We start from the raw sequence: 15385 nt of genomic DNA, 5'->3' as shown, positions 1-15385 counted from the left end.
TATTTGCCCAAGACACAATTTGTTTGGCCTGCATGGGAGGGGGTACACGCAGCATCTTGTGTTTTATAAGAATATTTTGTCCCTTGGGAAGGGCTTTAACCAGCTTGTACCTCCAAGGGAATGAACCACTGCACAATTCATTTGAGATTTCCTAGTCAGCTTTCAGCATCAGGACAAGGGGCTTCACTATCCACCCCATGTTCCCAGGGTCACGCAGAATGCTTCCCAAACCATTCTCAAAGAAACACTCCTCCTGCTGAGATGAAAAGAGAGGGAGCTTGGATGGGTGTGGAAATGAGCCTGTCACTTCCCCATCTGTGCCAGAGGCAGGGGATGCTGCTCAGCACAAATAACTCAGGCTGAGAGTGACCCCTGCCCCCCGAGCTGAAACACAGGCGTGGGGAAATCAAGCCTGACCAGATGAGGTCAGGGGAGCCAAGACAAGGGGCTGCTGCTGGGGCTGCCTTGGCTTGGTCATGTTTTTCAAGCAATCCCTGGCCTCTGCCTCAAAGTCAACAAAATGCTCCTAAAGCCAGGCTTTTCCCTTGGTGAATGTGCAGCTGGGGATGTCCTATACCTTAAAATGAACATCCTGCACCCCTTCACCTTTGCAACCCCCTTGAGCCCCCTGTCCTGCATCCATTGGCTCCAGCATTCTCCATCTGTCTCAGGCAGGTCAATGCTCTGTCACCCTTCAACCCATCCCCACCAAACAGAGGGCTCCAGAGGGAGCTGCAGGTGTCTTCCCAGATTTATGGCCTCTTTATTTGTTTGTATTGATTTTTAAAAATGCTTTTGAAAGGAATAAAAAAAAAAAAAAAGGCACAATGACTCTGCTGATCCCTGGAGGCCTGGCAGTGATTAGTGCTTAATGCATCTGTGGTTGCTCCCTGCACCTGGGGACACCCCAGCACAGCGCAGACACCCAAACTGGGATAAAAACACCCTTGTGCAGATTTCTGGAGGGGAGAGGCCAGCATGGGACAGTCCCCATCCCATGGATGGCAGGGTGATGCCACCAGTGGGTCCTGCAGCAGCTCCCAGCTTTCCTTGTGGCTCCTGGAAGCCCCTCAGAAATGTCTCCCTTCAGTGCAGAGCTCATGGGTTATGGCAGCCCTGCTGTGGCTCAGAGTAAGTTGTTGCAATGATTAATTACCCTCCCTTCAAAAATCGGACGCTGCTTCTACTGTAAATGAGTCCAGCTTCACCTTCCAGCACTGGATCCTGACACTCTCTTTGCTGCTAGATTAAAAACCTGTCCATTCTCAGCAGCTTCTCCCCCACAGAGAAATATGTAGACCACAATGAAATCACCTCTTAACCTCCCTTTGATAAACTAACCAGGCAGAGATGCTTCCCTCACATCCAAAGCGAGCCTTGCATGCCTTAATTTACCCACATGTTTTGTTTTCAACTTTCTGCATTGGCTTTTTTCCCATCTTCTTTTGAATAATGCTCCCTTGGAGCTGCACAGAGCCCTGTTAAAAAGGTCCTGCTCGTACATGTAATTCCACCTCCAAACACTGGTTATTCCTCACGAGTTCCCAGAGACATTTCTTGCCCAAAGGAGTTTATATTTACATTGAAAGAGTGACATAAACTGAGAGAAAATAAGGATTATTATCCCTGTTGTCTAGATGAAGGAATCAAAGCATGGAGATGAAGAGATTTCCCTACAGCCACGGGGAGCTGAGGAGCTGCCTGTGCTCACCAATGCCAATAATTATTTAGCAATCAGGGTATCAACAGACAGCAGAAGGAACAGATTCTCGCTCAGACCCTGGATCTTGCTGTTCTGATGATAATCCAAGAACCTCTCTGACCTTCACTGCCCTGACAGGAGGATTTCAGCACAGAGGAACAAAAGCTCCTCAGGGTCAGAGAGTTTTCTGTCACAGGGAAGAAAGGAAAAGCCCTGTTCGAGCACCCAGACCAAAGGAAAAGTCAGATTTCTCATGGGACCCAAAGCCAGTTGTCCCAACAGCTCCATCAGCTGGAAATCCTCAAAGCAAGGTCCAAGATCCAGCTCAACCCCCTCTCCAATTGGACTCTCTACAAACTCTTGCCTGTGCCCTGTCTGACTAAAGACAGGGGCACCTTTGGATATCCAAAGCCATGAAAAGCAGATTGAGACTCTTCTTGCACTCTAAAAAGCAGGGACAGTTCTGTTTTCTCCCCAGCTTTTCATAACTCCATGGCCTGGGATGGAAAGGTTCTCCCTGACTCCCCTGTCTGCAGAAGAAACACCATATTATGGTTTGTCACCAGGAAGGACAGTTAAAAAAGGGATCTGTATTTTTTTTTTTAAAATCCCACCCAACATCTGGCTTCTCCCAAAGCTTCCAGTGGCCAAACACGAGGGGGTGGTGTGACAGCCAGCGGGGGTGGCAGCCTGCTCCAGCTGGGTGCTGAACAGCAGTGCTAATTCCACTGCTGTCAGGACACTTCCGATCAATTTGGAGAATTGTAAGCAGTTTTTTATGCTGCCAAGTGCCCGTGGCCACCAGGACTCTCCTCCCTCCTTCTGACACAGTCCCACTTCATTCCCCTAAGCCACCAATTGGACAATAAGAGGAGACAAAGAGACACCCCAAGATGCAGCATCCCTCTGCTCACTCCTCTCAGGGAAGCTGACACAAACCCAACCCACTTGCCAAACAGTTAAAAAGAAAACAGCCCAGCACAGCACATCAAAACTGCACTTTAATTAACTTGGGATTGTTTTCCCTCTCCCTCTCTCGCCTTTTTTTATTCCTTTTCTTCTCTGTCTCCTGGCATCAAGAACCAAATTGAGATGCAGGTGAATTCATTTTCATAAACTATCAGTTTCCATCAAATCTATCTAATCCATCTCTCTGTACAAAATCCCTTAAGCAGAAGATCTCGCTCCCACTCTGCCTTCCCCAGCTGTGTAAGCCTCGCAGAGCCGGCAGAAATACCAAGCGTGGGTGGCACTACAAGTTCCCAGCTCTCTCTAGATGTGAATATCACTGAGCTTACACGTCCTCGCCGTTCCCTCTAAAACATATGGCTTTAATGTAGCACCAGTCACTTCCCATCAAGATCAAAGTTTAAATATATCTGTGGACCAGGACGGGCAAAGCAGGTGCTGCTTGTGGGTCCAGAGCTGGGGTGGAGATGGGATGGAGATGGGATGAGGCACAGCTGGAGCACAGCTGCAGGGAGAAACCAGGGATGGGCAGAGGGGAACCAACATCCCTCAGTCCCTATCCTGTCTCAGGCATCTTTTATGAAAAAGCCTTTCCTTTGGATTTTTTCTCTTGAGAAGATGAGAGGCCTCAAGAACAAAATGTAAACAATGGTTATCTGCTGCTGTGGAATGCAACAAGTAGATATGTAATTAATCTCATGAGATTGTTTCTAATTAATGACCAATCACAGTCAGTTGGCTCAGACTCTGTCTGAGCCACAAGCCTTTGCTATCATTCCCTCTTTTTCTATTCTTAGCCAGCCTTCTGATGAAATCCTTTCTTCTACTCTTTTAGTATAGTTTTAATATAATATATATCATAAAATAATAAATCAAGCCTTCTGAAACATGGAGTCAGATCCTCATCTCTTCCGTCATCCTCAGACCCCTGTGAACACCGTCACACTATCTCATCACAGATATGGCAAAACACCCCAAAATTCCTCCATCCAACTGGAACATCCAGAGTAGCTGATGCAGACAACATTCCCCAGCTCTGAAACAACTAAAAACTCACAACCCACAGTGTGAGCAGGGCAGAAAGTCAGCTAGCCCTGCCTTGAATGCCTACACTGGCTTTTCCACAAACTCTGCTTTGAACCTCTACCTCCCAGGGATGCAGCCTGCCAGGCAAAGTGATGGCAGTGAGCAGGATCAGGGCTGGGGAGGCAGGAGAGGAGGCAGGAGGAGATATTGCATTTCTTTCAGCATCACCCAAAAGTGTTTATCAGCACCACACACAAAGGTATTGGGCACAGATTGAATGTGTCTCATGGAAGTGTTTCCCAAAGCCGCTGGGAGCTGGAGGGCTCATCAGAGAATCTTAATTGCTTTTCTCTTAAAAAACTCCAAATGCATAAATTAAAGCAATATAATAAACTCCTGCCTGTTTTTCGTTATTAATAATATGAACACAGCAAGACAACACTGCAAAGAAACTTTCTCCAAATTTTCTCTCCCAGGATGGAGCAGCCAGGAGTGTGGGAAGGCTCTGGCACCCCGGGACAAAGAGGGATCTGGAGAAAGGAGAGGATCCTCACTGCTGGGATAACATCTGGGGGATAAGACTGGGGCTGCTACAACCTCATTTTTGCTGGGGTTCATATCTTGCTTCTTCCAGCCAGGTCTCTTTATGATCATCTTTCATCTCCCTCTCTCCTTTTATTTCCTCTCCAGTGCAGGCACTTGCTCTCAACAGCTCAGTTTTTCTCCACATTGTGGATGGCTCTGCCCTTTCATCGCGGCCTCCAGAGGCTCCAGCAAAGCTCAAAGTCTCACCCTGGCCCAGGCAAAGCAAACATCAAAGCAAGGAGCTGATGCTCAGGCTGGGGCTCTGATGCCCATCAGCCTGGCACCTCCCAGGCTGTCCCAAGGCCATGCCAGCTCCAGGGAGGGATGAATCTTGGTGGGATCAACCAGATGGAATGTGGGCAGCAGACCTCCATGACCTGGCATTCAGCTGGGAGCCAAAACTACAACAGCAAGTCCAGTTTCCCTACTTCTGGTGAGGTTTTTTCCTGATATATTTGTTTCAGGTGAACAATTACAGAATCCCAGAATGGCGTGGGTTAGAAGGCACCTTAAAGACCATTTAGTTCCACCCCCTTCCACGAAACCAGAGACCCATTCAACCTGTCCTTGAAAGCACCAGACTTTATCTTGGTAAAGTCTCCAGTGAATTAATCTCCTTTTGAAGCACTCAATGATTCTATTTCCCAAATTACGAGGCCAGAATCCAGTGGGTGAGCTGAGAAAAGGAGCCAGTCCCTTGCACGTACAGCCACATTTAAAAAGGAAAACACAAACCAAAACAAACCTTGCTCCTGTTGTTCTTTCTCTTTATTCCTCCCCAAAAGTGGGTTATTTATATTTTAATTAAAGTGAGCACAATGTAACTCCATGAGTTTGGCCGCTGAGCGTTGTCTCAGCTCGGGCTGGAAGATAAACAGGCTCAAATACTCTCAGTGTGGCCCTTTTCTGGGAAGCACAGGGATCACGCTCACAATTCATCTTAAACCATCGCAAGATGATGCCCATTAGAGGGAGAGAAGGGGTGTTAATGAGATGAAGTGTGAGAATGGGGGGAAAATGAATAAAAGCAACAGCATGAATAGCACATGAGAGGCAAATGAAATAATTACTCCATTCACCATTGTTACAACAACACAATAAATTTAATGCAATTTCTAAAGGCCAACCAGTTTTCTTTCTTACTTTCTGCTTCTTTTTTCTGCCTCCCCCCCCTTTTTTTTAAGTTCCTTTTTACAGTTTCAGAATTATGCTTTAATTAGCATAACATTTAAATTAGCGAATGGAATCTTAATTAGCTGAGGAAATAGACTTTTGTTGGAGTGGTTGCTAAAACAAATAAATCCTCTTCCTCTTTCAAGAGCCATTTGCTTATGGCACATTTAATAGCCTAGTGTACCATAAACAATTTGAGACAAGGATAAGTAATTAAATTAGAAAACATGCCGACAGAAGTAGCCCAGCCTGGCCTTCTGGAGCTACAAGGAGATAATGCAAACCTCCCTTCAGGAGGGAAAAGTGGCCATGCTGGGATGTTCAGTTTTTGTTTGCAGAATTCCAGTTGCAATGTTTTGGGTTGAATATTGGAGCCTCGAGAGTGGTTGAGCCCTAACTGAAGGAAGGCTCCCATGGAAATGCAAGGAAAGGGTTGCAGAAGGTTCAACCAGAATGAAAAACCCATAAAGGACTGGGTTAAAGAAGGGGAAGCCCACAGTGGTGAAACTCTGGGATGAGTGAGATAGGAGCCACAGGTTGAAATGAGACAGAATTGCCAAGAGAATTTCCATCCAGAAATTCTTTCAGCTGCTGCATTTGAGGTTCAACCACAACAACATGAGATCCAGGTCCAGGACCATCTTCTGGGTGTGATCTAACTTTCTTCCCTCTCTCCTGGGTAGAAAACATCTCCCCCAGCTTTAGTCTCAGCATGGTTAGACAGGGACCAGCACCTGGCCGAGGCACTCAGCTCACCTGTCCTGAAATTCTGTTCCATGAAAAATGCCCTCAGCATGCAGCTCTTCTCTCTCCCTGTGCCAAGAGAGTGTCAAGTCCGGCAGCTCAGGCTGCAACAGCCATGTTCTGTCTCCCTCACATTATCACATGTGATAAATTTTTCCCACCCCTAAAAAGGCAGGATCCTTTTGTTAATATTTAGGTGTGAGGATTGTGGATGAAACAGGAAAAACAGCACCACCCAACATTCCCACACAAACCCTTTGGAGGACACACTTCCAGTTCCTTATCTTTACAGTCAAGTTGTACTTAAAAACCTGGATAGTCTCAGGATGCAACAAAAATAAGTCTTAAGCCTCCTGCACTCTCAGCTTTTAAGGATGAGCAGGGATATTGTCAGTCAAGAGAGGTGGGAAACAGCAAGACCCAGGGGAGGATGTACTGGTTGATCTTCCTGTGCCTTGCAGAGGATTGTGACAACCATCATCACACCCAAAGCATCCTCCAGCTGATGAGCACATCCTTGGGTGGCCCTGTCCCTGCTGTCCCTGCTGTCCCTGCTCTCCAGCACAGCCCTGGCAGCTGAAGACAGAGTGCTTCCAGCAGCAGGGCTGCTCCATCCCGCTCCGGCCAGGCAACTGCAGAGAGCAATAAAAGTTTAATGGCTCCCAGTGGGTCGATTCCAAAAGAATGAAAACGCTATAAATCCAGCATAGTGCTTATGTGGAGCTTAAAAACAAACTGCTCCAATCACACTTAGCGAAGTCGTCCAGTCTTCACAGAAGACAGGGATGAAAAAGAAAGATTTAACCTTAGCCATGCCTTGGGCAGAATTCACGTTGGGCAGAAAAACAGTTTGGCCTCAGTGGGAAGATTTTCCTGGCTTTGTTTTTATTTAGTGTGATTTAAATCCTTGTGTGTGCATCCCTGCCATGAGGGCTCACACTCCCAGGCACTGCCAGGGCTCAGGGTACTCATGGAAAATTGCCAGGATCAGGCAAAAGCCATCTCCTTGCTTTCCAGACAAAGCCATGCTGAGGATCCCCTTTTAAAAGCTTTGCTCCATGATGTTTCCCCATGCAAAACTATTCCAACCCCGCTGCCTCATTCCTCCTCTCCATGCATTGTAACAGCCAATTTTCAGAAACAGCCTCTCTCAAGGAAAATGCTCCATCACAGGTCTGATTCCCGGCCACCACTCTCTTTCCATCTTATCTCCCTTTGTTCCCTGCTCCACCACACAGCTGTGGGCTCTGGAGCTTCTTGGGAGGGTGAGAAAAGCCAAACTCCCTGTGTGCAATCCCATCTCTCATGGCAGAAATGCGTTCCCAGGGAGGCCAAGGTGCAGCACGGCCCCATCCATCTTCTGTGCACCTGCTCTGTGGTGCTACTGAAGCCATGGCTGCAAAGAACAGTTAACCTCTGCTCTCCACTGGGGAAAAGCCCATCAGCAAAGAGGAGCCAAGTCCTGGCTTTTTCCACCATTGTTCTCCTTTTCCAGGATTCTTGTGTTTCTCACCCCTTACAAGCTGCTCTGGCCTCAGCAGAAAGAGCTGTTAGGTCTCAGGGAGGCTGAGAAGAGCAGCATTTCACAAGAACACTGACACTCATCTTCTCCCGACCTCAATGGCTGGGAAAATCCACACCCCAAGCAAAAAAACATCCCAAACCAATTGAAAGCTACCCAGGGAAGTCAGATTCTTTCCCATTTGAAAATAGGTCATCACCCAATCCTCATTTCCTATTTTTTACACATCCATTATCAGCTTTCATGGCAGAGTCATAGAATTGATTAGGTTGGGAAAGATCTTCAAGATCATCCAACCCAACCTTTGAGTCCAGCCAAACCATCCCACACAATCAAATTCCAGGAGATACCTTGCTCTGCCTCTAGTGGAATGTTGATAACTCCAGTGATCTTTGTTTCTAATTCCTGTAAGGACATCTTAAATTATAAAGATGATGTTTTGGTGGTGCTGGTATGAGAACACCCAGCCTGAGGACAGGGTATCCTCCAGCATCTCCCATCCACAGCTTCTCTGTGGGACCCCCAGCACCCACAGACCAGTAATTCCTCATTTTTAATATAAAACCCTGTTTAATATTTTGACCCATCACTTCTAAAGCTCAGAAAGCTGCTGAAGCACCACAGCTGGAGCTTTGCTCCACATAAGCATCCCTCTGCCAGGAGACAGAGGCACCGAGTCTAATTACTAAAATTGCATCTACATTGCAGTCACAGAAGCTGAGCTGGCTTAAAACAAGCTATGCCCTCATCCCAAACAGCACTTTTTATGGACATACTTATACACACAGACAAGGAAAAAACAACAAAGCCAAACAAGCCACCAGGAAAAGAGGCTCTCTTCTGGTATAATTCCAAATGGCAGCCAATTTATGCATTACAACTACTAAACTCTTCTCTTTAGGAAACTTCTAGCCCTTCCCTGCTTTGTTGACAGGACACGGGGTAGGATAAGGACACTGGATAGGATTGGATGTTGCAGTAGGGCCAAACATTTGGAGCTGGAGGGACAAAGTTCTGATGGAGACCAAACAAAACCCCACCCAATTCCTTCCCTCCTTTCACAGCACCAGCTATTTTTTTCATTTTTTAAAAATACATTTCAGCCCTCCAGAACTCAGACACCCCAAAATGGCCCAGCTTCATCCTCTGAGCCATTACTCCAGCAGTATTTATAGTTTTCCAAGAACAAACAAAGCCATCACACCGAAGCCTGCCTGTTAATGGCACAGCCTGGGGATAGATGACTTTGGGGAAATCACTGTGGCGAGCCCACGATGGTGATGGATGGAGGAGGAAAAGGGGGAAAAGGAAAGAAAAAACAGCAGTCTGCAGAAACAGGGGGGCAATTTGCAGACTTGAGTAGAGTCACACCTCCTTGCTCCAGTGACAAATCTGCTCCATTAGGCCTATAAACCACACTTTGCCATCACCATGCTGCAGAGAACGGCTTGCACTCAGTAATGGGCCTCACAAGGCAAATGCAAGCCCAAAACAAACACTTTTCTAAATGCCTCATAACTTCTCTGTTCCACCTGACTGCAGTCAAACCTGAACTCTGACCCTGCTGTTTCTGCCACACGCTTCAAACATCCAGGAAAAAAACTCAGCAAACCTGATAGGACCCTCAGCTGCATTCCTGGGCTGCAGCAGCTCTCAGTGCAGCCATCTGATCCTCAGCACAGAGAATCTTCTTTCCTGTGCTGCACTTATTTAAGGAAAAGCAAAGGATAGCCACAGAGGTGATGGGAGTGAGAGATTCTCCCTAATCACCAATCTTCAGAGAAGTGATTTCAGAGAACCATGGAATATCCTGAGTGGGAAGGGATCCACAAGGATCACCGAGTCCAACTCCCAGCCCTGCAGACACCCAACAATCCCACGCTGTCTCTGAGATCCTTGTCCAAATGCTTCTGGAGCTCTGGCAGCCTTGATTTGATTTTTTCAGATTTTCTAAGACTTTTAATATTTACATTTTTGTAACAATCTTTCTCATACATTTTCTGTAAATAACTTATTGGTTTGCATTCTTTTATGGAGCAGAAGAAATCTGATAAACTGTTAGTTTGTCCAGTGTCATTGGAGAGGTGACACTTTCACCCTCCAATCCACTGCCACTTTTGTAAATCTATAAATGTTGGAGTCAGAAAATAAAACACCCCTTTTTTACCTTAAGAATAGCAGTGTGTGCATGTTATTTCCTATATATGCCCTATAGTAACAGGGCTGTGCCCATTTCCTTGGGAACCTGGGCAGTGCCCAGCACCTCTGGGGGGAGAACCTTTCCCAAAATCCAACCTGACCCTCGCCTGGCATAGCTCCAGTCATTCCCCGGGTCCTTTTCCTGGTCACCAGAGAGAAAAAAAATTGTTTCTGCCCATCCACTGCCCATCTCAAGGAAGTTGTAGGCTGCTGTGAATCTCCCCTGATTTCCCCCAGCCCCAGCCTGAGGATGCTGACCCTGCTGTGTCTTGCAGGATTAACACATCTCGAGATCCACTGACGAAAGGATGCTGCAGGTAAGGGGAAAAATGCGATTCCCTCGGACACAAACTCTGACATCCTATCTTAATCCTCAGCTGCAACGGGAGCGCTACCCTGGGATCTCCCCCCGCGTTATTAAAGCACTCCAGATGGTTTTGATGGGGAAGAGACATTCATTGTGATACCCCAGACACCAACCTGACATCTCAGCGGCTGCGGAAACATCACAGAGAAAATCGGTTCCCCACCAGAGTGTTTGTGCAGCAAGAGGGAACTCGTGAACTGAAGCAGAAAATCCTCCACGACTGCTCTAGACTAATAATTGCCCAAACGCCGGGTGGTGGCAAAAAAAAAAACAACCCACAAAGCGATGGCTGGCTTTGAAACCAGCCCTGCTCCTCGACCCGGAGGCAGCGGCTGTGCTGCCGCCCCGAGGGGCCGAGTGAGCCGCGGGACACAGTGTCCAGCAGTAAATTAAATGCCAGCAGAGCCGCCTCGCTCAGCCCGGGCACCCTGCGGGCAGCAGAGATGAGCTCGCTCCGGTGTTCGCTGCTCTGCATCCCCTCCCGCGCATCCATCCATTCGCACCGCCTCTCCCCTCATCCCTTCGCCTCTCCTCTCATCCCTTCTCTTCCCATCCCTTCTCCTCTCCTCTCCTCTCCTCTCCTCTCCTCTCCTCTCCTCTCCTCTCCTCTCCTCTCCTCTCCTCTCCTCTCCTCTCCTCTCCTCTCCTCTCCTCTCCTCTCCTCTCCTCTCCTCTCCTCTCCTCTCCTCTCCTCTCCTCTCCTCTCCTCTTTCCCTCCCAGCTTTTGGATCTCTCCCTTCCCAGGGGCTCTGCCTTCCCCTCTCCCTTTGCAGCAGTGGAGCAGAGGGACAGATCCCGTGTGTGCATCGTGGTCATTTCCAGGTGCTTCTCCCTCTGTCTCCATCAGAATTCCAAAGGAGCAAAGCCGGAGCCCACCTCGCACTGGAAAGACAGCCAGGCTTGTGTCACCACGATGTCCTTGTAGTGCTCAGGGCATGAAAGACAAAGGGGACAACGTCTAGGGAGTGCTGCGGGATGCTCCCTACCCCAGGCTTCTCAACACCCATCCCGCTTCCCAACGCACTGCCACCCTCCATCCTCACCCTGCGCGGCACTGGGAAAAGAGATGTCACAGAATTACCACATCACAAGTGAGCAGAGAGCGCGGCTGTAAGCAGAGGACACGGGGAAAGCTCCCATAGGGACGGGATGAAGGGGAAAAGCGAGCCCCGGGCCGGGGGAGCGGGCGGTCACAGCATCCTAACCTTCAATCACCGCCAGGCAGCCGCGCTTGGCTGCCAGCAAAATAAAAGCGATCGCTGCGGCCTTTTAAAGAGCAATATAATCGGGGGTGATTACCATACAGAGCGGCACGGAGAGAGCTCGGCACAGCGGGAGACTTATGAGGAGTTTGGCTGTTCCGCAAAGCGCAGGCTGGTGCTTTTTGAACCGCGCTGGCACAGCATCCCCCGGCTCACCGCGCCTGGCATCGCTGCCCGGTGCCCTCTCCGGGCACACGCAGCCCCACAGAGCCAGGGAAGGGTTTCCATAGGTGAAGCTAATGAGGCCGATCATCGGCTGATGTTGCTTGGCAAGACGCTGCGGATATTTGGCTAATTTGCACCACCAGAGAGCCCTACCCCAGACATTCATTTTCATTCTGGGTTTGAGCACGCTTGCTGAGTTTGGTTCCCCCTCCTCCACACGCTGGACTGTTTCCCCCTCTGCATCAGCCAGGCTGGAGCTGGTCCCTCCTGCCAGCTCGTGCCAGCACAGATGATGGCACAAACTGCACAAAGGGAGGAAAAATAATAACCAGGACTCAACCACTTGGCACAGCAGTGCCAGAGCCATATTCTGTCTCGCTCCTTCACATGGGAGATGAGCAAGGAAGTTTTAGGAGACCACTCATGTGTGTAGGACTGGGAGATGATTTCTGGCTGAGAAATCCTGCCTGGAAGCAGGAAAGGACATCACTTGAAGGGGGCAGCTGGGCATTAGAAAGTATTATTTGGGTGAAATGAAGCTCATCTCCAGCCAAGAGCTTGTATCTGAGCCAAGCTCTCCCAAGGTATCCACCTGCTGTGAAACCTTCTCAACAACCTGGGTTTTGCCAAACCAAAGGCCATCAGAAATAACACTGATTTGTGATGCTTTCGCAACCATAATAATGCAAGTCACACTTCTGGAAAAAAATCTATCCCTGTGCACATAACGTATATCCCCTTTTGAGAAGCCCTGGGGCTTGGAGGGCTCCATGCTCGAACAAAGAGCTCTAAACACCACAGTTCCCTCAGGTGAGAGCCCATCCCACCACCTGGCATTCAGGTATCCAGCACCAGAGAGGCTAAACGCTCATTTTTGGGGTCCTCTCCCTTCCACTGCTGCCAAAATGAAGACTAATGATGATGGTCCCACCCGTCCACACCGTACAAGAGCATCTTCTCCTTGAAGGGCAACAACACAAAGAGAGAACAAGCCCATTAAAAACTCTGCTTTCTCTGCAAGTCAAGCCCACGTCTGACCTGGCAGTGAGAGAACAGCTCAAGTGATGATAAGGAAAACAGCAGATCAGGCAAATTTAGTCAGACTGGATTATGGGAGACCAGCAGTCTCCAGGTTCTCCATAGAAGAAGTATAGTCAGGAGTCTGCGGTGAGCTGTTCCAATGAGAGGCAATAATTGAATTTGTTTTCATTTAATTTGAAGGACCTTTAATTAAAAGCCAAGCCTGTGTGTGCAGAGAGATAAAGCTGAGCACGTGGAGAGCGGGGGTAATTTGGGTGCTGAATGCAATAATTAATTGTAAACGTGGAGGTCAGGAGCCGGGCTCTATCTCCCTGCAATCAGCACGCGGCGCTGGCCGGCCGCGCGGAATGGGCTCGCCAGCGCCGGAAACGCTTAAGTGATTTTTGAAGCCTTAATGGCAATTATAGAGCAGCGAGGAGGTTAATTTGCAGAGTTCATTAATCAGAGAAATAAACACGTCAGCGATCGCCACGGAGAGGGGAGGCAGAGGAGCCTGCCTTGGAGATGGAGAAGGGCGACCTCGGCACTGAGGACTGGGGACGGGGTTTGCCTCCTCAGCTCAGGGTGAGCCCTGGCTTTTCACATTAACCACGAGCTGTGAAACCCTTGGCCACTCACCTCAGGGCTCCTGCTAACCAGAGCTAAATATTCCCCAGCTCCACAGGTGTTAACTAGATAACAAGCCCACTAACTCCAGTCCTCTCAGTCCTGCCACTCCCCTGCAATCTCAGTTTCTCATGGGTGGGGACTTTATTACTGTTGCTGAAAAACTCCTCAGCTTCTCAATAAACGAGCTCTGAAGTGACAACAATCACTCTCAAATTAAGAACTAACCCACTGATAGGAGACTCAAGCCCAGCCCTTCCAAGGCATCTTTTCTCCAAATTTTGTAAAAATGGAGCTTTAACGCACCACCTTGGATAACAAGCCCATGTCACTCTCAAGCTGGTAACTACGGTCCTCTCAGTCCTGCAACTCCCCTGCAATCTCAGCTTCTCATGGGTTGGGACGTCATTACTGTTGCTGAAAAGCTCCTCAGCTTCTCAATAAACCAGCCCTGAAGTGACAACAATCACTCTCAAATTAAGAACTCACCACACTGCTAGGAGACCTAAAGCCCAGCCCTCCCAGGGCATCTTTTCTCCAAATTTTGGGAAAATGGAGTTTTAACACAGCACCTTTGATGTTATGGCAGGACACAGAGTGTCTGTTAAGGGAAAACACTTAGAAATAAAGAAAATGGCTCAAATCCTAACAGGCATTAATGAAGTTAAGAGATGTGTGACTTCCTGGACATGCATCATGAGACAAGAGTGGTGCATTGAGGAGGAAATATCTCAGCAATGAGGTAAGGACAGCCCCAAGCTGCAGCAGGACAGAAAGGGGCCAGGAGTATCTTTGCTGCCTCACACAGCTCAGACAAAATGGAATTTTGCAGTGAGAAGAAAACTCACTGCAAAAGGAGTGAAGGAGTAAAGAGGAGCTTTACACTACAAGGAGTAAAGAGGGCTGGAGTCGCCCTGGGCTGAGGAGCAGCAGAGATTCAGGAGAATCCTGGGATAAAAGCAGAGCAGGCCAAGGCTGGAGACCTCCAACAGCTCCCTGTATTCCTGGGGATCTCCTGGCTTTCCTTCCCCTTCAGGCTAAGGAGAGCAGGGTGAGGCTTTAGGGAGCAGCTCCCCACTCTCAGGGGAAGGTTCTGGGGGAGCTGGGTGGCTCCTCCTGTCCCTGCTGCTGTGGGACCAGCAGGAAGAGGATACAGACAGATGGAGAGATGTTTCATGAAATGCAGCACCAAGAGCTTTTTCTCAGCCTGGTAATTGCTCCCTGGAGAAAGGCTGTACATTGCATTTTATTTTTTCCACTCCTTCCTTCCTCACAGATTATTTCAGGAACTGAATGCTGATGCTTTTTGGGATGCACCTGTGTGAAAGACCTGTGCTTCCAAGGCAATGGACAAAAGGGCTCCAAACCCAGCACAGATAGGTCTTGTCTTGCTGATCTGTTCATCCTAGTTACTGACAATTAACACAAGGCAATTAGGTCAGCCATTGCCTTGGCTCCTCTGCCTCTTCAGGCACTGTTATCCCAGGGACCTCCATATGGAAAATGAGTTTTAAACACCTCAACAGACTTCAGGGATTTGTTTCTGCAGGAGCAGCTTGTTCTTCAAAATATTGAAGAGTATCTATGACATCAAGCAGAGTGCCAAGCTGAGCGCCTGGAGCAGGATAATCCCACACACTGGAACAGGCTGGGAGGGGATGAGCTGAGCAGGAGAGCTGCTGAGAGGTTGGGGGGTTGTGTGCAGGATGAAGAAGATGAGACACTGCTATGGAAAAAGCAAACAACCAGCCTCCAGCTGCAGGAGATCCAAGGAAGCTGCCATTCCTTCCTCATTGGACCAGGAAGAAATGAATAAGCAGCACACACATGTTCCCTGTGACTTTGTCCCTGTGAGTTTGTTGCTCTGTCCCTGTCACCAGGTTCACCTCCTGCCCTCCTGAACATTGAGGAGAGTCCATCATGTTACTGATGGAGCCATCTCCTCCATGCCCATCTCCTCCTCTCCCTGCTCCCACTAACCCCAAATCTGGGGACCAGCCAGGATCTGTGTTAACTTTTCTGCC

At 48.6% G+C, this 15385-nt stretch overlaps 1 protein-coding gene across 6 annotated transcripts in view; it reads right to left on the bottom strand.

Annotated features, from left to right (window-relative positions):
* OPCML (opioid binding protein/cell adhesion molecule like) overlaps nt 1-15385 on the bottom strand; it is a 313690-nt gene that overhangs the window by 275368 nt on the left and 22937 nt on the right. For 4 of the 6 annotated variants that reach the window (XM_074527868.1, XM_074527869.1, XM_074527870.1 and 1 more), the window contains exon 1: nt 11587-11817. The exons of the other annotated variants lie outside the window; for them this stretch is intronic. In XM_074527868.1, coding sequence (XP_074383969.1) covers nt 11587-11802 — 216 coding nt within the window. In that variant the 5' untranslated portion in view covers nt 11803-11817. Of the gene's footprint in view, nt 1-11586; nt 11818-15385 lie in introns of those variants that run through there. 6 annotated transcript variants of the gene reach the window in all.

The sequence above is a fragment of the Zonotrichia albicollis genome, chromosome 27 (genome assembly GCF_047830755.1).
Source record: "Zonotrichia albicollis isolate bZonAlb1 chromosome 27, bZonAlb1.hap1, whole genome shotgun sequence".
Classification (NCBI taxonomy): Eukaryota; Metazoa; Chordata; class Aves; order Passeriformes; family Passerellidae; genus Zonotrichia; species Zonotrichia albicollis.
Note: the sequence above shows the minus strand (reverse complement) of the source record. Positions and strands in the feature narration are given on the sequence as shown.